This window comes from Hermetia illucens, chromosome 6 (genome assembly GCF_905115235.1).
Source record: "Hermetia illucens chromosome 6, iHerIll2.2.curated.20191125, whole genome shotgun sequence".
Classification (NCBI taxonomy): domain Eukaryota; kingdom Metazoa; phylum Arthropoda; class Insecta; order Diptera; family Stratiomyidae; genus Hermetia; species Hermetia illucens.
Window position 1 is genome coordinate 40251843 of NC_051854.1, and position 25091 is coordinate 40276933.

Sequence of the window (25091 nt, forward strand, 5' to 3'; positions counted from 1 at the left end):
GATGATGACTAAAAAATCTAAAAAACTTGGTGAAAATAAGCCTTCTAATTTGATTTGCCCCTTCAAGCCAATTCAATGCGTTTCTGTGCATCTGTCCGTCGGTCTGTCTTTCTGGCTACTTTGACTTATTGACTTAAAAGCACTATATGCATGCCATTATGAAAACTTATTTTTGTTTGGTAATCTGACGTAATTTTCCAACCATTTGTGGGGTATTTTATTAATTGAGTATTGGAAGCAGTTGGAATACTGTCCTTTTGTTGGCGTTGGTCTTGCTACTGATAAATTTCTATTAGAATTAAAAAAATAATCTACAAATTCATTCTTTACGTAATATAAATACCGAATCTGCAACCATTTCCATGATTTATCATTCAAGACATGTGCCATAAGTTTCCAAGTTTAAGGCTTCTAAAATATGCAAATCGTAACATCATTACTGAGGCATTTCTATAATCAAGGCATGGGTAATGTGTACATGCATATATACCATAAATCTACTATGCATTAAAAGATAGGTAAAGGCACATTGCATTTTTGTTGCTAAGAATTACACAAGGCTAATGCATATGCTAAGAAGGTAGCAATCTGAAGCCGATAACCTTGCAATGTAGCACCACTCAAAAAGGACTCTTCAAAAATGAAATGTTATATAAAATGGTTTTGAATAGAAACCCCATCTTTGTGGCATGTATGCACTGTAAGCTATCTCCGAGTGGAGACAATAAGAAAATCTAGGACAGAAAAAAGAAAGAGAATTGATTTTTTCCTAGGTCAACAACAATATTATGTATCTTCTATCTTACTAAATATGACAGGTATGCTAAATCTTGTAAAATATTATGTTTTTCGTCCCCGTGAACCTTTATAAACATCTGTACCCAGGCAGCATGCAATTGAATTGATTTTTCCCACTTTATTGGTGTTGGAATGCGCCACAATAGCATGTACATTTACAGAAGGAACTTTGCATGCATTGCAAGTTTCAGTACTAACAAGATAACATCTGGTGAACCTTCTCATCAAAATACCACAAACAAATTACCCCACAATGTTGAAATCGACATTGGCCCATGTCCTACTTGTAAATTTGTGGCATTGCCGTGCGGAGGTGCTGCTTGGTGAATCAATAAAAGAGGGTGAAACCAGGATAACCCCGACCCGAATACACTGTATGTATGCGGGCACTGTCACTTATAAATCGACTTTATTTTGATGGAATATGTAAATTATTTATCATTTATCTGCTAACTTTCTTTAGTACCTTCACCCATTGTATATTGAAACACAATAAGTAATTATTAAAAGGGCGGCCCTTCAACTTTGGCGAACGTGTGTTATCTGTATATTGTAGGATCATCGAATGTTAGGTTCTTACACGATTTTCTTATATCTTTTGAATGGAAAATTAGAAGGTGGGTGTTCTCATATTGGACTACCAGTATGGTATGAATTGCATGTGAAATGTTCCAAAATATCATATCTGAATCCTCCTAAGTTATTTTTATTATTAATATATTAATACTTCTTGGAGCTAATTACGTTGAAATAGGTTCAAGCAAATGATTTTTTTTTTTTGGGAGTAGGGTAGTTGAGTGCGTTCACGCACAGAGTATTGGACTTCCGAAACAGTACGCTGTCGGACTACCTCATCAGAGAACTAGTCTGGAATCGTTCCCCGCTCTCCCGGCTTTGGGAGCCTTCAGGTCAGGGAATTCCTTTCACCAGCGGGAGGGGAGGGGAGGAAGGGAGTTGTTAGTTCAAGAAACCCCTTACCATCCGATCCCTCTGCCGGTCGAGTTCAATCTTCTTCGCAATAAGAAGAGCCCAAACATAATGCGCAATACGATTCCAGCTGCTAGCGCTCTTCAGCATCTCTCTGACAATGTTGTCTGGAGAGAGTTTCCCTTTGTCTGCATAAACCTGCTGACGAAAGCCGTCCCACTTCCCGCAAGAGAAAAAGGTGTGGTCAGCGTCGTCCACCACTCCATTGCAGAACACATAATCAGGAGATGGCGCCTTCCCAATCCTGTGCAGGTAAGACTGAAAATCTCCATGCCCTCCCCCTCCATCACCGTGCGTTCGGTTCAACCACGGGTCTAATTTGTCGATGAGCGGCGCATCTATTTGCCCTTTGGCTCATTTTGCCAGGAAAGTTGACACACGGTAAGGATGTGTTGACGTTCTTCATGGGCAACCACCTCTCTTAAGTTCTCGCCCTTACGGCGGTAGATAGCTTTGCGCTCCTTGGCAAGGATTGTAATGGGGATCACACTCGCGATCACCATCACAGCCGTTTCGGAAACGTTGCGATAAGCAGACCCCACTCGCAAAACTCCCCGCCTCTGCACTTGAGCAAGGTGCTTACAATGCATCTCCTTGTCAAGGGCATCAGCCTATACCTTCGCATACGGAGTCATCTCCTAGTAGATATAGGGTCCCCAAAATTCGCCATTAGCCGACTCAAGGCCGCGACTTCAGCTGCAGCGCTGTCCGCTGCTGCTTCGATTTGCTCGAAGGAACTCATCTTCGAGTCGAACATTAAACCGCTGGTTTTGACTCTACAGTCAACTCGCCGATCGATATGGGACGCAGGGTCGGGATTCTCCTTCTGGTCAAGATGACTACTTCGGTCTTTTCCAGCGGCAGGCTGAAACCGTGAGTAGTCATTCACCCGTTTACCCGTCCCATCAATATGCCAAGTCTGTTTTGCGCCTGTTCAACAGTGCGTCTGGCAACGTCGTCTGCATAACCGACCAGGTGCGACTCGTCGGGCATATCGAGTCTCAGCAGACTATCATAGAAAGCGTTCCAGAGGTCCGGCCCTAGGATGGATCTCTGTGCTACTCCCGACGTGATTTCCATCTTCCTCTGGCCCACTAGCGTCTCATAGGGTAGGCAGCGATCTTTCAGAGAATCCCTCAATATCCGCAAGAGATAGCTTGGCACGTGAAATGAGTTTTCTAAAGTACTTAGCGTATCTGTCCATCTTACGGACTTGAAGGCATTTCTGACATCAAACGTTATGAGTAGCACTATCCGTCGATATCGGCGGCTGTGTGCCTCGGCTCGATGAACCGCATTCATTACCTGCATAATAGCCTTGGGGATAAGTCCCGGCAGCGTGAGTCGCTTCAGCGAGTCTACTCTTGATGAGCTTCTCGAGCGCTTTCCCAGTCGTGTCAAGCATACACAGCGGTCGGTATGCAGATGGGAGCTCAGGGTCTCCTTTACCCTTGCTGATCAGCGCAATCTGAGCACTTTCCAGCGACAAGAAAAATACCTGCCTTCAAGCAAGCGTTGAACGCCTCAAGCACCAGTTCTGGCCGTTGGCGGAACACCAGTATTTAAACTACCTTCTTGTTTTTCATTGTGAGAACCGCTTCTTCGAACTCTCTCATTGTGAAAAGGGGGCAATCCTGGACGCTTTCCGCGCTATTGACATCAACCCGTACAGGATGTCTGGGGAACGATGCCCGTACAATGTGGCCCATCTGATCGGCTTTCGGAGAACCTCGATTTTTCGGGTGACAAGCTTATAGTCAAGTCCCCACGGGTCCTCATTCACTTCGCTGACAAGGTTCTGCAGGCGTGAGCTTTGTCTTTATTTATAACGCTGCGGAGTCTCGTTTTTGCTGACCTATACTGTGCCTTTATGGCGCATGCCTTCTCGTTGGTGTGCAAACGTTGTGCCAAACGGCGAAGCTTATGACACCACCAGTACATAGAAGGCTTGTCGCGCCTGGGGCTCCTCAGGGGCATGGAAGTCTCACACGCCGTCGTTATCAGGTTCATTACTGAATTTACGACGGTGTCAGCTCCGACACTACCACTTGCTCTCCAGCGTGGCTCTTCCTGCTCCAAGAGCTTTGACGAATTTCCCGATGTTCACCCTCACGACATTCCACAGACAGGGGGAATGTCACGTTGGTGCTCGCCGACAAGTAGCGTGAACCACTTCGAACGCGATGTACGGTTGATCACTTGCCGCGAAGTCTTCTAGGACTCACCACCTGTCCACCCATGATGCCAGAGATGCCGACGCAAAAGTGATGTCAGGAATGCCTCCTTCACAGCCTGGGCGCCGAAATGTTGGCGTGGATCCCGTGTTTAAAACTACGAGCCTGGTTCTCGCCGCCATTTACAGAATCCATTTTCCTTTGGAGTCTGACTGAGGCATTCTCCATTCAAGGGCCCTGGCATTAAAATCACCGCCTACCGCTAAAAAAACGTTATCCCTAAACACCGGATCCAGAAAAAACCATTCCCCAGGCCTTCGGCAAGAACACGAAGTCGAACGTTGTCCCGAACCCAGATGGCAGCGGTGCCCGATAAGTCGAGAAACCATGAGGCCGGGTCCTTGTTTCGGTATTGCTCGCTAGTTAGCACTAGATCAGCATTTACTTTCGCAGCGAACTGTGCTAGCAACTGGTGAGCGGTTGCACTCCGGTACATGTTAATTTGTAAAATATGGATCATGCCGTTCTCACCCTAGCCCTTTCCAATTCCGCCCTGAAGATTGAACACCGTCCCGAGCCCGAAGTATATGCAACGCTCTCACCAGATCCCTGCAGAGAACGCAGCTCTCGCTTTCATTGCAGGTCTTCGCTTGATGACCCACCGCCAGGCTCGGCATACCCTACAATTCGCAATGCTGTGGTTGGAAAGTCCACAGCAAAGTTTCTCGTGAAGTTCAGCTTGCCCGTGGAATGCCCAGATTTCCCGAGGTACTTCGTCTAGGATGTTACTGTGGCCGAAGAACTTCGCTGTTCAGCATCCGAACTCTCGTAGTCTGACGGTACTGCACGCTACAACGTGTTTAATGTGGAGGTCTAGGGGGGGGGGGGAAGATGCAGGAGTACATTGAGAGCATATGCCGGGTAGGACTGCAGAGCCCCGGTAGCACCTACACACTCGGCCCTTTGAATCCTATTAAGCTTCGTTCTATTGTATTATTTGCTCAGAGCCTGACACCATACCAACCAATCTTTGTTCATTCAGTTGTGGTAGATGGAATTCAGGTATCCTTGTCTTGGTGGTGAATAGCATCGGTTCCGTTTTGGTTGGGTTTATGCCGAGTCCGCATCTTGCGGCTCACAGGCATACCTTTCACAACGCTTCTTCCATAATGTCGCCCATAATGAACGGAAACATGCTTGACACAAATATCACCAAGTCGTCGGCATACGCCACTACCTTCACCCCGCCGCTATTCGTAAAATTTCGTACATCACTATTAAGCACCGGAGAGATGGCGTCATCCTGGGGCGTGCCACTGTTTACAGCTCTGGCCAAATGGTTGTCTCCCCCTCCCCTCCCCTTGCATGGATATAATCTAGTGCGTAAGATACCCCTCCAATCCCATACTGATCAAGGCTTCCTTGATGGCATTGGTACTAACGTTGTTATAAGCTGCCTCTATATCCAAGAAAACTGCTAGGGTATACTGATTGTACTGAAGTGACCGCTCAACCGTGCCAATTACCTCGTGGAGAGCGGTTTCTGTGGATTTTCCTCTGGGATAGGTATGCTAGTACTTAGAGAAAGGTGTTCTCTCCATAATCGTCCTTAAGTGGATGTGCAGGACGGGCTCTATGGTCTCCAGCACGAAAGAAGTAGGGCTGATTGTTCGAAAGTCCTTTGAGGAATCATGACCGTGCCTGCACGCTTTCGATATGAAAACCACTCGTGCGCGTTTTTAAGACTGTGGTACGTATCCTAAAGAGATACCGCTCCGGTAAATCTCAACATGTCACGGCACAACCCTTTTCTGCTGACTGGCATTATGCCTTCTGGACCCGGAGATTTATATGCGGAGAAGCCCAGCCGATCTTATCCTCGGTAATTACCGATTTGATAGTCTCACATGGCTTGGGTGGCCGTAAATCCTCCAAGCAAGGCTCTGGTTCAGAGTCTGCCTCGCTGGAGGGGAAATGCGTCTGAACGAACAGCTTTAAGCTTTCCGACTTTTTAAGAAAGGACGGGCTCTTATGTTACTTGGTCAGAATCTTACTGAGCCTCACTGATTTGCTGGTGCTTTTGATGTTCTAACAATAGTCCAACCAAGACCGCGCCTTAGCGGTCCCCTTCATCAGTGCTAACAAGTTCATCCGTACTAACAACTTGCTAACAAGTAGTTCTCGGAATATTGGTATTTGCAAAATATAAATCAACACGATTTAGCCATTTTGAACAAAAAAGTGTGTGACAGACAGATAGAGAAACAGCGAATCGATTTTAATAAGGTTTTGTTTTACATAAACCCTTAAAAATGACAATCTGTATAAGCTTTTATTTGTTTTTTGTTTTTTTATCTAAGCGTGGTCTTGAAATGTTTCTAACAATTAATTTAGTTGAAATGGTTGGATTTCCTCCTCTTTTTCACTAGCATTTTATTTTAATACGCATATACCGATATTTCGAGAACCACTTCTCCCTTTCTTCAGTGCTACTATGACAATTGGCATTCGGCTTCCGCATGTACTTTGCAAATGATCCGTAGCACATTTTCGAACAATTTGGATGAACGCAGAGAAAACTGCCTCAAGTCATGACAGATAAAGTGTACTCATATTAATCTGTGTATTAGTAAAACCAGAATTTAGAGCGTTTTAGTAAAGTTTTGTAATTACAAATAAAAAATCAAACCATTTCCTTTACTAGATATTTTTATTTTTAGTTAACATGCATATTTCGGTAACTACTTGTGGTTCAAACCCAAGCACTGAGGAAGGCGACAAGTAGTCACCGACATCTGCATATTTGCAAAAAATAAAAATATTCAGTATTGTTATATTTACTACTGCATCTTAAACCATAGAAATAAAATGCTAACGTCATAATTAACGAGAATGATTGACGTTCGAATAAAATAATAAAATTCCATATATAAAGAAGCTACGTCCCCCCATTCCTTTTTAAGGTTTTGTATATTATTAGGTTGTTGCATATGAAATGGCCGATTTGGCAATCATGTGAAGTTAATTGCGATTTTGTTGTATCAAACCACCACCAGTTGGCGCTGTGGGTGTCGGATAATGAAGTATAAAGACTCCTACATTTAATCAAAGAGTCATTTCAGTTTTGACCATCGTTGTGATAACAGTGAATAAAAACGAAAAAAAGTATGGAAAAGCGCCAAGAACGTATATTTTTTTCTGTATGAGTTCAAACTCGGTTATAAAGCAGCAGAGGCGACCAGGAACATTAACAGCGCATTTGGAGCTGATACGGTAAGCGAACGAACCACACGGTAGTGGTTCGATAAATTCCGGTCAGGCGACGTAAACCATCAAAGTGAGCCACGTGGACATCCAGGACCATCGATTCAAAACGACGAGCTGCGTTTGCTAGTCGAATCTGAAACACGTCAGTCTGTGGAAGACATTGCAGAGAAACTGGACGTACACTATTTGACAGTTTCCCGACACTTGCAACAACTTGGAAAGATGAAAAAGCTCGACAAATAGGCTCCGCATGCCCTTACGGAGCAAAAAATGGCGCTTCGCATGGAAATTTTCAGTTCTTTACTCACCCGCAACAGAAGCGATCCCTTTTTGCACAGAATAGTGGCATGTGGATATTATACGACAATCGCCTATCAGCACAATGGCTAGATGCTGATGAGCCACCGAAGCATATGCCGAAACCGAGCCTCCATCCGAAGAAGGTAACGGTGACTGTTTGGTGTGCTACAGCTGGAGTTATCCACTATTCTTTTTTGGCACCTGGAGAAACGATAAATGCAAAGAAATACTGTGCCAAAAATGACGAAATGCATCAAAAATTGAGTATTCAACGGCCGAGATTGATCAACAAAGATAGTGTGACACTCCCTCACGACAATGCACGACCTCATGTATGCGGAACAACGGTTCAAAAGTTGAACTAATTGCAGTATGAGACTCTACCTCATCCACCATATTCAGCGGACCTTTCGCCAACCGACTACCACTTTTTTTAAGCATTTGGGTCATTTCTTGGCGGAAAAACAATTTAGGAACCAAAAGGCTGTCAAAATTGCCTTCGACGAGTTTATCAACACCCGACAGTTGGAATTCTACGAAACTGGCATACATGCTCTTGAATCTCGCTGGGAGAAGTGTTTTGAATCGACTGGCACCTATTTTGATTACATAAATAAATTTTTGTAAGCTTTACAGTCGTTTCGAATTTTAGTACCAAAACGGCCATTTCATTTGCAACAACCTAATACTATATTTTTTTAGAGATTGATTGAAAACCCCGCCCCTCTCCTTTAACTTTGTCATAGAATCATGGAATTTCGCGGTAATATAGACTATAATATTGCATTAAGCATGTTACTACCAAGTTTGGTGGAAATCGCACCGTTACTAACAAAGTTATAATAGGTCACATTTATTTATATCTTTTCTGAAAATTTACTGCACTCTAAGATTTAAATTGGCAGTATTACACTAAACCGAATACTAAATGCATAAACATTACGAACTACGTACAAATGGGGCAAGTATTCACTCTACTATTCTTACATAAGAAATACATAGCACCTTTCATACCAGAGATTCTGGATTTCGATATGTTGTTTGTAGGAGCAGTTCATGTCCGTATGTTATAGTAACGATTTCATCTAAGAAAGGCTGATACTTTGAATCGGAGAGGGGGAGTTCTTCCACCTCATTAGATACTCAACAAAAAGGATGAGAGGTCTACCGTATTATCGAGGTACTTATGACCATTGGAAGTTTCTTCAAGATGCGTGTTAGGATACCGAAATCGTTCATGTTCGCGACAAACTCTGCTCTTTAGCGCAATGGTAAAATCCACTTATTGTGACATTAATATTGAACTTTCGACGCTTGTGCTTCATCATCATCAACAGCGCAACAGCAGGTATCCGCTCTAGGCCTGCCTTAATAAGGAACTCCAGATATCTCGGTTTTCTGCTGAGGTCCACCAATTCGATATCCCTAAAAGCTGTCTGGCGTCCTGACCTACGCCAACGCTCCATCTCAGGCAGGATCTGCCTCATCTTCTTTTTCTACCATAGATAGACTTTCCGGGCTGGATCATCCTCATTCATCCGGATTAAGTGACCCGCCACCGTAACCTATTGAACCGGACAACCGGACGGTCATGGTATCGCTCATAGATTTCGTCATTGTGTAGGCTACGGAATCGTCCATCCTCATGTAGGGGGCCAAAAATTCTTCGGAGGATTCTTCTCTCGAACGCGGCCAAGAGTTCGCAATTTTTCTTGCTAAGAACCCAAGTTTCCGAGGAATACATGAGGACTGGCAAGATCATAGTCTTGTACAGTAAGAGCTTTGACCCTATGGTGAGACGTTTCGAGCAGAACAGTTTTTGTAAGCTGAAATAGGCTCTGTTGGCTGCCGACAACCATGCGCGGATTTCATCGTCGTAGCTGTTATCGGTTGTGATTTTCGGGCCTATCCGGTCTAGCAAGATAGAGGAGAATATCTTATAGATGGTACAGGGTACGGCAGCATAACTTCCTTTTTTCAAAACTCAATAAAAACTATTGTATGCATCGGAAAATATTTATTTATTTTTTATAATGTAGGTACATGTCTAGAATTTTTATTTACATTATTTTGAAGATCAAATCTGTTAGGTGACGTCCCCCATTCTCCATACATTGCGCAAACCGATTTCTGGCGTTGGTCATGACTCTTGTTAGCATAGCAGGTGTTATGTTGGCAATTTCTTCTTGGATGTTGGTCTTCAAATCTTGTAGGGTTCTTGGACGGTTCACATAAACACGGGATTTCAAAAAACCCCATAGAAAAAAATCACAAGGGGACAGATCGGGAGAGCGTGCCGGCCATTCCAAATCGCCTCTAATTGAGATAAGGCGCTCTGGAAAGTGTTCCCTCAAAACAGCCATCGATGCTCTTGAAGTGTGTGCTGTTGCACCGTCTTGTTGGAATCAAATCTCACCCACCTCTCCCCCAAATCCAAATTTTCTAGCCGTGGGAAAAAAAATTCTGTAACATGTTTACAAACCGGTCCGAATTCACTGTCACTGTAACCTCATTTTCCTCAAAAAACCAGGGACCAATAATTCCAGCTGAGGAAATTGCACACCACACTGTGACTTTGGGTGAATGCAAAGGCTGTGATGCAATTCTCGAGGGTTGGTGTCAGCCCAGTAGGGCATGTTTTGTTTGTTAACCGACCCACACAAATGAAAATGGGCTTTATCGCTAAAAAAAACAATAGCACCCTCAGGAACGACATCAAGAAGAAGCTCACACGCGTTCATCCGAGAATTGAAGTCACGTTCTGAAAGTTCCCGCACTATCGCCATCTTATAGGGATGAAAATGAAGGTCATCACGAAGAATTCTTCTCACAGAACGATCGCATAATCCAAGGGCAGATGCGCTCTCACTGCTTCAATGTTCTGAGGTGATCTAACGGGCCGAGGGACTCCGGTTCTTCCTTTTGTCGCACTTGCAGTTTGTCTGAATGTAGTGACCCATGTAACAATTGATTTGCGGTCTGGGACGGGAACCAACGGGGCTAAATTAAAGCGACTCCGAAATGCACGCTGTGTTGCAATAACCGAACATCCGCTTGAAAAGTAATCCTCAACGGCAAAGGCACGCTCCTCACTATTCCAACGCATGATGGCGACTGAACCGTGTCGGGACAAAACTTTACAGTATCCCCTCTTGAACGAGACAACTAGCGCTCCGCTATAACATCAACTAACTGAGTGGCGCACATTTTAAAAAAGGAAGTTATGCTGCCGCACCCTGTATTATTTTAGTTCAATATCTAATTAGATGTTATATCCCTCATGACAAGATTAACTGAATTTCTTCAATTAAAAGTCTTCCGAACTCAGTATAAATCAGTTCGAATGAATGTATGAATTAGACGAGTGAAACTGAATGTAACATTCCAATACCCTTCCGTCCTCGACAGGCGTTTTAACTATAAAGGCAGCGAAGATTACCAATTAATTAATTCAAAATGCCGGTCAATCATAGACTCTACGTGTATGTAAAGATACTCGTACCATCAGAATCTCAGATGGAAAGGCCGCAGGTGGCGTCAATCTGTGTTACGAAGCAAAAAATCAATTACGAATATGCCAGTTCAAGACTTGTTCAGTTATCGATTTTCTGCCATTAACCACCCCATAACGTTAGGGTGCAAATAAGTTCAGCCATGGGCATATTTGTTAACGTCGATATAGGAACACGCCTATGAGAAATTGTGAGCGCACTATGCTTTTCGATGCGATGACAAATCGAAGTTAAGTGAGCGCTACGAAAGTTCAATGTAATTGTGCCATTTGAAAAGGTCCTTGCAGTCCACTAGTTTCACTTGAATCTAGCACATAAACAATTTTGTGTTGACATCCATTTGATTCATGCAGACTAATATTCGCTCCTTGATTGTTAGCATGGAAACAACCACAGCGCATTCAGTTCATTGCCTCAATCGCATACATAATTCACGTTTTAACCGTTCCCATAATCAATTAAATTGCACATCAATCTATATTTTATTGAGGACTGCAGTTACCTGTGATGCAGATATTTTGTTTCAAAGTATAATTGAGCTAAAATTAGGATGTTTTTGGTAAATTCATTAGGATTTGCATGAAACAGAACCATTTGTGGACAGGAAATTTGGTAGGTATGGGTGGTCTATGAACTTTTTATAAAAAGCGAGTATTATGTTTTCAAATTGAGCTTAAGGGAAAAATTTATAAGGAACCCCTTCTTATAAATGTAATATATGCTATTCACCGGTTGGTAGGGTATAGCGCGTCAACCACATCTACGCGCCATTGCCCCCGGTTAGCTGAAATGCGCTTCAGTTCCCCTATGACTTCCTGAAACGCCTGCAGTCCTTCCCTTCTGTTCTGTGCTAGGTGCCCTTGTGACGACCCATTCGTCGGCCATCTTGGGAGAGAAGATTCCATTGCATAGTGTAGCCCGTAATGCCATTGTCACCCCTCCTAAATGTGTGACCTATCCGCTGCCATTTTCGATCACAATACATAGGAGTGCCTGGCCTGTGCGCCGAACAAGTTCAGAATCATCATCATCAACGGCGCAACAACCGGTATCCGATCTAGGCCTGCCTTAATAAGGAACTCCGGACACCCCGGTTTTGCGCAGGGGTCCACCAATTCGATATCCCTAAAAGCTGTCTGGCGTCCTGACCTACGCCATCGTTCCATCTCAGGCAGGGTCTACCTCATCTTCTTTTTCTACCATAGATATTGCCCTTATAGACTTTCCGCGCTGGATTAAGTGAGCCACCCACCGCAACCTGTTGAATCGGATTTTATCCACAACCAGACGGTATCGCTCATAGATCTCGTCGTTTTGTAGGCTACGGTATCGTCCATTCTCATGTAGGGGGCCAAAAATTCTTTGGAGGATTCTTCTCTCGAACGCGGCCAAGAGTTCGCATTTTTTTTTTGCTAGGAACCCAAGTCTCCGGGGAATACATAAGGACTGGCAAGATCATAGTCTTGTACAGTAAGAGCTTTGACCCTATGGTGAGACGTTTCGAACAAAACAGTTTTTGTAAGCTGAAATAGGTTAACCGTGCGCGGATTTCATCGTCATAGCTGTTATCGGTTGTGATTTTCGACTCTAGATAGGAGAAATTTTCAACGGTCTCAAAGTTGTAGTTTCCTATCTTCATTGTTTTCGTTTGACCAGTGCGATTCGATATTGTTCGTTCTTTTGGTTTTGGCGCTGACGTTCCACCATGTACTTCGTCTAGCCTCCATTAATGTGCAGCCCAAAATCTCGCGCCGACTGCTGGATCTGGATGAAGGTAGACTGTACATCTCGGGTTGTTCTTCCCATGATGTCGATATGGTGGACTTGAAGAGGATGGTGCCTCTCACATTTACATCGGCATCGCAAATCACTTTCTCCAGGGCCGGGTTGCAGAATACGCATGATAGGGCATCTCCTTGTCGTAGACCGTTGTTGATGTTGAATGGTCCTGAGAATGATCCTGCTACTTTTATTTGGCCTCGCACATTGGTCAGAGTCAGCCTTGTCAGCCTTATGAATTTCGTTGGAATACCGAATTCTCCCATGGCTGTGTACAGTTTTACTCTGGTTATGCTATGCAACTGATGTCCATATTCCAACAGTTTTTCCATCGCTTGTCGCACAGAGAAAATCTGATCGGCTGCAATTTGCCTGGAGTGAACCCGCTTAGGTATGGGCCAATGATGTTCTGGGCGTATGGGACTATCCGGCCTAGCAAGATAATGGAGAATATCTTATAGATGGTACTCAGCAACGTGCTACCTCTGTCGTCAGGCATTGATTCGCTGCCCCACACCTTGAGCACAAGTTAATGAACCACTTGGTGTAATTGGTCGTCTCCATATTTAACCAATTCGGCTGTAATTCCATCGGCTCCTGGCAACTTATGATTTTTAAGCTGATGAATTGTACGGACTGTTTCTTCTATACTTGGTGGTGGCAGCATTTGTACGGCGTCTTCAGTTGGCGGCACCTCCAACTCGCCGATATTTTGGTTGTTAAGCAATTCATAAAAATACTCAACGCATCGCTCCAATATGGCCATTCTGTCGGAAATCAGAGTTCCCTCTTTGTCTCGGCAGGACATCAAGGTGTGTAAGACTTCATCCTGCCGACTTGTTGGAAAAACTTGCGCGCCTGGTGCCGTTGCTCCCTGTACTTTTCTAGTTCACAAACTTGTTGATTCTCTCAGGCTCTCTTTTTCCGTCTGTGAAGTTGCTCCTCCGCTCAACGGTGTTCGTGATAAGTCTGTGCGCGTGCTCGCGTTCTTTGACAATGCAGCATTACTTGGTATGCAGCATTTTTCTGTTCCGTAACTAGCTTACCTTCATCGTCAAACCAGCCGTTCCGACTTACGCTGGCGCCGAGGATGTTTGTGGCCGTATCAATGATAACGCTGTGTTGTAAATGGCTTCATTATTCACTCTGATCTGATTGTCAGAGGAGATTGTAGGTGGTGTCGTAATTCGAGCTCGGAACACTATGCCAACGAGAAAGTTGTCCGAGGCTATATTGCCCCCCTATATGTTCTGACATTCACCAAGGCTGAGAGGTGGCGGAGTTCAATCAGCACGTGATCAATTTGGTTGAAAGTGGTCCCGTCAGAAGAGGCCCATATATGTTTGTGAATCGCTTTCCGCGCAAACCAGGTACTTCCAACAACCGTTTCGGGCGATACTGCTAACTGGATAATCCGCAGTCCGTTATCATTGGTATCTCTATGTAAGCTATGGGAGCCAACGTATCCCCTGAATACGGACTCCGTCCCTACTTGACTGTTGAAATCTCCAAGTAGGCTCAACTGCTTCGATGAAGGTATCCTTCTCCGACTCTGCAGTCTCCTCTGTAGGGGCGTGAACGTTTATGAGGCTTATATTTCTAAACTTGCCTCACAAATGCAGACTGCATAGCCTTTCACTTATATTTTCAAAGGCGATAACAGCAGGTTTCATTTTTTGGCTGACTAAGAAACCTACTCCGAGTACATGGTTTACTGGATGGCCACTATAATATATGGTGTAGCGGCTCTTCTCCAGGAAACCAGTCCCTGTCCAACGCATCTCCTGTAACGCTGTTACATCAGCCCTATATTGGGACAGGGTATCGGCTAGCTGCTCATCAGCTTCATCTTTGTACAGGGAGCGCACGTTTCATGAGAAAATGCGCAAATCGTTATTCCGTTGTCGTTGCCGGGTTCGTCGTTTTGAAATCCATCCTGTCGAGGCTCCTTCCGTGACTTCGTAACATTGGTTTTCCGTGTAGGGTTGTCGGCCCTACCCAACCCCCAACCTGGAGGATCAGTCGGTACATTTTGTCCCGTTTTTAGGCACGGGGGACACGTCTTCATCCTTCTCCATCTGCAGTTTTTCATGAAGAAAGAACTCCCAGCGATCACCACGTGGAAGTGGAGATAGGGTTTGGCAGTAGGGCTGTTGATGTTGGTTCAGAAGGCTTTTCCCAATTTTTAAGCTCTATCGTGGGTACCAATCCACGTTTCGCGCTGGGACCTATACTACCCCTTGACCAGAGGGTAGTTTAGGTCAGGTTCAAAAAGCGGAGGCGGAAGGGGTAGTCCACACGAGGGAAGCTTTTCGTAAAGAAGAGGGAACGAGTGAATTTTCGTTGAACATTTTCAAGGGCAAGACAATCACAGTTACGGGAAGGTGACCAGACCACAGAGCAGTACTCGAGGGTATTCCTCACGAGAGAATTGAAGAGATCTAGGAAGGGTTGGATGGAATCAAAATCAGAGGAGGAGCGAATTACAAAGCCTGACAAATTGTCTGCTCGATTGGTGACTTCGAGGCAATAGGTGTCAAAGCGGAGCTTATTGTCGAAAGTTAGTTTGAGGGTCTTGAGTGAAATTTAAGTATGATAAGGAATGTACGTTAAGGAAGTAGGAGAAAGAAGTGGGTGAAGATTTAAGCGAGTAGCACATAGAGTGACATTTTCTGACGTTTAGCGCTAAACTATTAGTCGAACCATAGTGTCTAGGTTGGATTGAAGGGAAGCACAGCCCATAGATGACGATATAGCGGAAAACAGCTTGAAGCCGTCGGCATAGAGCAAACAGGGACAAGTAAGGAGGGGGAAATCGTTGATAGTGTCGTTTATAATAAAAATAACAAAGGGCCCAGAATAGATCCCTTTGGGACGCCAGAAGAGTAAAAGAAAGAGTGGGAAGTGCAGCCGTCAAAAGATACGCAGCAGGATCGGTTGGAAAAGTAAGAGGCAAGCTATAAAACAAGTTGCATGGGAACCCTTAGAGACGAGAGTTTCGATAGGAGTATCTTGTGATTTACAGTGTCGAAGGCTTTAGCGAAATCAGTGTAAATGGTATGCTCTTCTTGCCATGAATTTGGATATTTGGCGACAAAATTGGTAAAGTCAAGTAGGTTGGAGGCCGTGGACCTACGCTTAACAAAGCCGTGTTGCTCTTTCACTAGGTGGTGGACAAAGTGGGCGGACAACCAGTCGCTGACATATCCTTCCACGATTTGGGAACAAGAGGATAGAAGGGAAATGGGACGTTAATTCTCGGCAAGCGTATGATAGTCGATATTCCCACGAGCAATGACTTGTCCACAAGTTCAAAATGTGAAATACCTGACTAATTCATATGTAGTACGAACTATGTGCTGTTATATTACACGTTTGTACAGTAAGAGTGTAACATGGTCAGGAACGCATTGTGTTTCGTGGGAACATCGAGTGAGTATTTTATGAACAACAATAAATGTACAATGTATGTTGTTAAATGAGTTGAACATGCTAGGGATGGGCGGCAGGCTAAGTTCCGCAATTGATGGTACAGTGGTTCCCCCTCCATCGTTTTTGTGAGTTCCATCTGCGGCGAATTCTGGGGCGGTCTGGACCACTAGGTCTTGCGGCGATAAACGACGAATGTGAGCATTACCGCTTCCCCAGCGATAATAAACCCAAGACTCAGGCCAGCACTGGTGAATTGCCCATGTACTGCATGTCGAAAATCGGGGGTAATCTTAGCTAGTGCTACGCAAAACACTTGATGTCCGACTTCTGCAATTGGTGGTGAGCTGGTAGGTGAATTGTATATCTGTATTTTGTTCAGGCTCCCTGGCGTCATTGTCATCGTGGAGACTGAAACCACCTTCCTTGTCTCCGAAAATGTGGATCGCAAATGTATACCATTGGCCTGGATGTTACAGCTGCCATCCATTTGTAGAATACTGATACCTTTTAATGCGAGTTTGCGGAACTGCCCGTTATACGTTAAAGAGACAGTCGTGGCTCCGTTCGCGACATCTGATGGTCGCTGTCGCCCGCTTGCGTGTTGCGACCGTCACTCCTAACAGGGTTGGAGAAAGACGACCCTCCAGTTCAACTTTGACTATTTGATTCAACGGTCACCCGACAGTGAGAAAACTATGTTGCTAATCGGACGCCAGAAGAGCATTGGGCCGCCACCAAAAATGCTCTTTTGTGGAGTGCTACGCACGTCGTTGACCATGCCCGAAATTGGTGTCATAAGATCTGGCTGACTACGGAATAGTGGAAACGGATCGATGAACGGAAGGAATTAAAGGCTCTATTGGCCCGTGCGAGTGATGGCCAGTATGACGCGATATGAAAATGAGCAACATATAATGGCGCAAAATCACATTCTGTACCGAGGTAAAATCTCAGAGGAATTTATGGTCCAAAACGGAGTTTGCCAGGGTTGCATGTTGTCACCGATTTTATTTTTTTTTTGTTATCGGTGACAATTTTCATGCCGCGCTGATTGTCATGGACTTACACCCTACCAAGAGGTAAATGGCAACCACCCTCAGGGGTCGTTAGCGATTTTTAAACGGGTCGCTTACGATACAGGGTGTGACGTCCCCGAGGTGCTCGAGTAGGTAGTTCTGCCCCCTAGCTGGCAGCATACCTGCGTCCTAGGTAGTAGCCTCGAGAAAGCTTCTCGGTGAAGAGCGAACCGCGAATGACCGGTACACGTCGGAACACACTGGGAGTCTCCGGAGCCGTCGACAACTCTCTGTCGGCGTCGACGGGGTGATGTGAGCGTAGCTCTGCCAAGGTGGTAGTTGCGACGTGTATCAGGAGCCAGCCCCTTCGGGACCCTGGTCGGGAAGTGTGCATTGAACCGGTGTTAGGTGACCGCGTTGCCCCGAGCGAGCGCTGATCCGTCCGTGAATTCCGGGATCAGCTAAGCGTAGGTCAGGCCTCAGGGAACTGGGATAGGAGCTGTGTCCCCGAGGGTATACCCGTTCTTGACTATTGCGGCCTGCTACCTTGCACACGATGCGCTGGTACCTTTTTCATGGAGAATATTCAGAAAATTATATAAAAAAAACGACGAAACCACAGACAAGGAGGAAGAGCTTGGTGCGTTTGGGCGGAGCACAAAAATGCGTCGTTCACCGCAGCGATCAGTGAAAGAGGCAACGAGGGCTGATATACCCGATGAGACACCGGGGCGCCCAAATAAAGAGGAAGCCTCATCAAGTGGCGCGACTGACCGTGCGGAGATGGCAACTCCATTACCTTGCAGTGCCCCTGTTTTGGAAGTAAGCTCAGTGAGAAAGGCTAGTCCTGAGCAGATGGATTTGGACACAAATCGAGTGGAAGTGCATTCGACCGTCCTCGCTAGAGCCGAAGAGGAAAGGTTCATCAGAAAGTGCGCAGCAGCGGTGAAACGTACGCGGTCGGCAACGTTCCTTCAGAGGAACGTCAGCAAAGGCGTCAAAAACGGGCTGATGGAACTGGAGGAACTACTGGACCGCATTTCCTTTTATAGACGAACGTGGAGATCAGCGGAAGACGATTGTAGAGCAGAAACAGTCGCACTCCCCGCTGAGAATGCTGCTTGCGTCAAACGGACCGCAGATAGCCCTCTGCAAAGTGAACTGGGGAAAAAGCGGAAAGAGGACGACGTGCCTGAAGGAGACTTTATCGAAGTAGTCTCCAAGGCCCAAAAAATGAAGGCGAAAAAGGATAAAAAGAAACAACGGACTCCGTCGCCAGAGACACGTCTGTCCAAAAACAAGGAGGCTGCCAACCCAGGGTACGAATGCGGATAGTCCCCACCAAGTGCTACAGGTGTCTGGACTATGGACACACGTCAGCAGCTTGCAAGGGTCCGGACAGGAGGACAGCATGCCGGAGATGCGGCCAAGCGGGACATCAAGCGAAGACTTGCAAGGAAAGCGTGAGTTGTGTTCTCTGCAGGGATCGTGACGCGTCTGGCGAAAGCGTCGCACACACTGCGGGCTCGGGACGGTGTCCGATCTTCAGGGCGGAATTGGAGAGGGCTAGGGTGCGAACGCCATGATCCGCATTGTGCAAATTAACATGCACCGGAGTGCAACCGCTCACCAGTTGCTAGCACAGTTCGCTGCGGAAGTAAATGCTGATCTAGTGCTGATTAGCGAACAATATCGAAACAAGGACCCGTCCTCATGGTATCTCGACTTATCGGGCACCGCTGCCATCTGGGTTCGGGACGACGTTCGACTCCGTGTTCTTGCCGAAAGCCGGGAGGACGGATTTGTCTGGATCCGGTGTTTAGGGATAACGTTTTTTAGCGTTTACCTGACGCCGAATGAGTCGATTCCGGACTTGATGCTCTGGAGGACGCCGTTTCGAGCACGGAGGGACGAATCCTGGTTGGCGGTGATTTTAATGCCAGGGCTCTTGAATGGGGCATGTCTCAATCAGACTCCAGAGGGAAACGGATTCTGGAAATGGCGGCGAGAACCGGGCTCGTAATTTGAAACACCGGATCCACGCCAACGTTTCGGCGCCCAGATTGTAAAGGAAGCATTCCTGACATCACTTTTGCGTCGGAATCTCTGGCATGATCGGTGGACGGGTAGCGAGTCCTAGAAGACTTCTCGGCAAGTGATCATCAGTACATTGCGTTCGAAGTGTTTGACGCTACTTGCCGGCGAGCACCAACACGACGTTCCCCCTGCGTGTGGAATGTCGCGAGGGTGAACATCGGAAGGTTCGTCGAAGCTCTTGGAGCAGGTAGGGCCGCGCTGGGGGGCACCCCGGGGGGGGGGGGGTGTCGCAGCTGACACCGTCGTAAATTCAGTGATGAATCTGATAACGACGGCGTGCGAGGCTTCCATGCCCCGGAGAGGCCCCAGGCGCGACAAGCCTTCTATGTACTGGTGGACGGCGGAAATTGCCGACCTACGGAAGGAGTGTCATAAGCTCCGCCGTTTGGCACAACGTTTGTACACCAACGAGGAGGCATGTGCCATAAAGGCACAATATAGATCAGCAAAACGGAGACTTCGCAGCGCTATTAATAAAAGCAAAGCTCGCGGCTGGCAAAATCTTGTTATTGAAGTGAATGATGACCCGTGGGGACTTGGCTATAAGCTTGTCACTCGGAAAATCGGGGCTCTGCGGAAGCCCTGCATATTGAGCACTGACCAGATGGACCGCATTGTGTGGGCATTGTTCCTCAGACACCCTGTACGGGTTGATGTACATAGCGCGGAAAGCGTCGTAGATTGCCCCCTTTTCACAATCGGAAAACTCGAAGAAGCGGTTCTCACTATGAAAAACAGGAAGGCGCCAGGTCCTGATGGCATCCCGGCGGAAGTTTACAAACTGGTGTTCCGCCAACAGCCAGAATTGCTGCTCGAAGCGTTCAACGCGTGCTTGAAGGAGGGCATTTTTCCTTGTCGCTGGAAAGTCGCCAGACTCGCGTTGATCAGTAAGGGTAAAGGAGACCCGGAGCTGCCGTCTGCATGCCGACCGCTTTGTATGCTTGACACGGCCGGAAAAGTGTTCGAGAAGCTCATCAGGGGTAGACTTGCTGAAGCGATCCGTGCTGCCGGGGACTTATCCGCAAGGCAGTTCGGGTTTAGAACAGAGAAATCTACAGTGGAGGTATGGAGGTCGTAGATGCGTTTAATCGAGCCGGGGCACACAGCCGCCGATCTCGACGGATAGTGCTCCTCATAACGCTTGATGTCAGAAATGCCTTCAATTCCGTAAGATGGACAGATATGGTAGGTACACTAGAGAACTCCTTTCACGTGCCAAGCTATCTCTTGCGGATATTGAGGGATTATCTGAAAGACCACTCCCTGTTCTATGAGACGCTAGAGGGCCAGAGGAGGATGGAAATCACGTCGGGAGTAGCACAAGGATCCATCCTAGGGCCGGGCCTCTGGAACGCTTCCTAGGATAGTCTGTTGAGACTCGATATGCCTGAAGAGTCGCGCCTGGTCGGTTATGCAGGCGACGTTGCGGCACTTGTTGCCGGACGCACTGTTGAACAGGCGCAAAGCAGACTTGGCATATTGATGCGACGGGTAAGCGGATGGATGACTGCTCACGGTTTCAACCTTGCGCTGGAAAAAACCGAAGTAGTCATCCTGACCAGAAGGAGAATCGCGTCCCATATCGATCGGCGAGTTGATTATAGAGCGATTAAATACCTTGGTTTAATGCGCGACTTGAAGATGAGCTTCTTCGAGCAAATCAAAGCAGCCGCGGACAGGGCTGCAGCAGGAGTCGCGGCCTTGAGTCGGCTAATGGCGAATGTCGGCGGCCCTATATCAACTAGTCTCCTCATGGGGGCAACGCAGTCCATCTTTCTCTATGGTGCGGAGGTATGGGCTGATGCCCTTGACAAGGGGGTGCATCGTAAACGCCTCGCTCAAGTGCACAGGCGGGGAGCTTTGCGAGTGGCGTCTGCTTATCGTACCGTCTCCGAACCGGCTGTGATGGTGATTGCGGGAGTGATCCCCGTTGCCCTCCTTGCCAAGGAGCGCAAAGCTATCTATCGCCGTAAGGATGAAAACTTAAGAGAAGTGGTTGCCCGTGAAGAACGTCAATGCACCTTTAACGAGTGGCAACTTTCTTGGCAAAATGAGCCAAGGGGCAAGTGGACTGCGCGGCTCATCGACAAATTAGACCCATGGTTGAACAGAAAGCACGGTGAGATTGATTACTTCCTTACCCAACTTCTAAGTGGGCATGGAGGTTTTCAGTCTTACCTGCACATGGTTGGGAAGGCGCAATCTCCTGATTGTGTGTTCTGCAATAGAGTGGCGCATGACGCTGAACACACCTTTTTCTCTTGCGAGAGGTGGGACGGCCTCCGCCAGCAGCCTTATGCAGACACAGGGGAGCTCTGGCAGCTGGCAGCTGTAATCGTATTGCGCATTATGTTCGGGCTCTTCTTACTACGAAGAAGATTGAACTCGACCGGCAGAGGGATCGGACGGTAAGGGGTTCCCTGAACTAACAACTCCCTTCCTCCCCTCCCCTCCCGTTGGTGAAAGGAATTCCCTGACTTGAAGGCTCCCGAAGCCGGGAGAGCGGGAGGGCTAGCCCGAAGTAATGTGTCAAACGGTTCCAGGCTAGTTCTCTGATGACAGGGAGGTGTTTAGTTGGTAGTCCGTCAGCGTGCTGTTGCGGGAGTCCAACACTCTGTGCGTAAACGCATTCACCTACCCTACTCCCAAAAAAAAAAAAAAACATATATTATACCATACTAAGTCACATACATATATCAATGAAACTGAAAATAAATAAATAATAAAAATTATACCTAACACCCAATACGGAAACAAAGCTTGTAAAGCCTTTTTTGCCTTACAACCATTTCTAAGAAGATTACCTTGCGTACTTAAATTATCCAAGTAATTGCTCCCTTTTTTATTTCCAATGGGAACTTCTTTACGCGTTGCTAAACATTATTGAATATTTTTTTAAAATTGAAACTCTCTTATTTCAGTGATACATCGATATCGACTCGTGTCGATATGCTCACTCCGGCTATTGAGGTTTATAAACCACCTCTCTGACACAAAGATGACACTGTGGAGAGCAACCTAGGGAATCCATCGACTAGTAGCGAACTCTAGCAGCGCCTGCCTCGAAGGAGCGGAGGGGATAATCTGTTTGTTCTTCCATCTTAGTGTCAATCAAAATCAAAACATATTTATTCTAGGACCTTAGGTAAGCAAACCTAAATCATAAGAACAGAAAAGACTCTTGAATGATTTTTCAATAACAATTTGGATAACCCTAACATTAGTCGTATCATTTCGACTATTCAAATATAGTTGGGAATTTAAAATAAAAAGAACACTAACACCTTATCAAATAGGTTCGTTTAAGAGTATACATAGTGTAAATGGATTTAAGCCTTAGATTTGATATTAAGACATAATTTATGCAATTGCTCAGATGAGGGCAGATGTATATATTTATTTTAGTACATTGACAATGTTAGTGGTTTCTTGTTGAATTCTTATTTTAATAAGTTCCATATAAGCAAAATAATTTTAGAACTGTGATTATTTAAAACGCAACAAAAAAGCAATTAAATAAATTAAATTGGCAAAATAAATATTCCGTTTTACTAGAAAATATAATATAAAAAAAAAATTGAACGGAGGAAAGGGTAGACAAGAATTTTAAGCTGAAACTTATCTGGAGAGTGACATTGCTTATTAATAGAGTAAATCAAGTAGTTTTGCGTTAACGTAAGGTGAAATTGTTTGTAGCCCGAATGGTAAACTTAGTTTGTAGGAAGATTTTAAAATATTGAACATTTAACGTCCAATCAATGATTTTGAAATTCGCTAGTAACAAAATATACATGAATTTTCATGAGAAATGACCTATTGAACTAGCCAATACTTTGCAGTATAATATCAAGTATTATAATATGATTTCAGGTGAATAAGCAATTTACTAAAAGGGCCTAGTCTTAGGAAAATCACGTAAATTTACATAGAACTGTCAATTATTTTACTTTAGTTTGTAAAAACGAACCACCATCGGAATAGAACGATAAAACGATAATGTTGTATGAAGCATATCAATTTACGAAGAAGAATATATGGGAAGATATTTAATTCATAAGCATTCATGTGTGCTTTGCGTTCTGAAAATCCAATTTGCTTTGAATGTTAAATAAGTGTTATTTTTCTAGGGAAGTCAGATACCAACGAATTGAAGATGAGGTTGTTTATTTTAATTAATACATCAAGTACTTCTTAAATGTAGTGAGCTTTTGAATTCTCACATCGTGTGAATGTATTAATCAATGAATCAGCTTGGAGAACTGGTAATTAAAAGAAAAAAAAAATCAGGAGACCCACAAGACCTTGCCTATAAAAGTGTATTCTTACCATTCTTTGCACTAATTGAAAGATTCTAGTTTATACAAGTAAACGAAATTTTTCCACTTAAGGGGGTCATCTCGTGTGTTGGATCCGAGGAATCGAAATTTTTTTTTTGCATCTATTGTTTCTAGATATAGTGTAGAAAATATGGGCAAAGTGATTTTTTAATATTCGGAGTCATTCGGAAATTATAGTGTTCACAACATCGTTCAATAAGTCCCGGGACTAACTATGAAAACAAGATTTTATCGGCAAAATTCTTTATTATTCATCAACATAATCTCCTTCAAGGGTCATACAATCATTCCAACGCTTCTCTAACTTTTCAATGCCATGTTTGTAGAACGATTTGTCTTTTGACTCAAAATGAGCCTCAGTAGCAGCAATCACCTCCTCATTTGAGCGAAATCTTTTTCCCTGGAGCATCTTTTTGAGATCCGCAAAGAGCCAGCAGTCGCTGGGGGCCAGATCCGGCGAGTACGGAGGATGAGGAAGCAGTTGGAAGCCTAATTCGTTGAATTTGGTCATCGTTTTGATTGACTTGTGGCACGGTGCGTTGTCTTGATGAAAGATGACTTTCTTCTTCTTCATGTGTGGGCGTTTTTTTCGCTATTTCGGCCTTCAAACGATCCAATAACACCATGTAGTAGTCGCTATTGATGGTTTTTCCTTTTTCGAGGTAGTCAATGAAAATTCTACCATTCGCATCCCAGAATACGGACGCCATCGCTTTGCGGGCCCACTGTTGTGTTTTTGGACGCTTCGGGCGGCTTTTACCGGTCGTACGCCATTCAGCTGACTGCCGACTTGACTCCGGAGTGAAATGGTGGATCCATGTTTCGTCCACTGTCACATATCGATGCAAAAAATCCTGTTTATTGCGAGTAAACAGTGCCAAACAGCTCTCCGAATCATTGATACGTTGTTGCTTTTGTTCCATTGTGAGCAAACGCGGCAGCCATTTGGAAAAAACCTTTTTCATAGCCAATTTTTGGTGCAAAATAGTAAATGCACTACCAGTTGATATGTTCACCATCTTAGCTATCTCGCGCACTTTCATTTTGCGGTCACCCATCACGATTTTCAATACTTGCTTGGTGTTTTCGGGAGTTACTCCCTCATTTGGCCGACCCGAACGTTCCGCATCATTTGTATCAGCACGACCGCGTTTCACGTCGAAAACCACCGACAAATGGTTGTTTTCGACGGAGTAGAGTCCGGATAACGTTTTTCAAGCCATTGCTGAGCTTGAACAGTGTTTTTTCCCCATTAGAAAACAATGTTTTATCAACACACGAAAGTCATTTTGGTCCATTTTTTCACGATTGCAAAGATAGCGTCAGTTTAACCACTATAGCTTTCTTGGTTATGTTTCGAATTACATCAAATTTTGACACATCTTATCTGAA

At 45.2% G+C, this 25091-nt stretch overlaps 1 protein-coding gene across 2 annotated transcripts in view; it reads left to right on the plus strand.

Moving 5' to 3' along the window:
• Positions 1-23843, plus strand: part of LOC119660562 (protein tipE) — a 50138-nt gene extending 26295 nt beyond the window's left edge. For both annotated transcript variants that reach the window (XM_038069203.1, XM_038069202.1), the window contains one exon: positions 22284-23843. In XM_038069203.1, the coding sequence (XP_037925131.1) occupies positions 22284-22353 (70 nt within the window). In that variant the 3' untranslated portion in view covers positions 22354-23843. The remainder of the gene's footprint in view (positions 1-22283) is intronic.
• The last annotated feature ends 1248 nt before the right edge of the window (positions 23844-25091 follow it).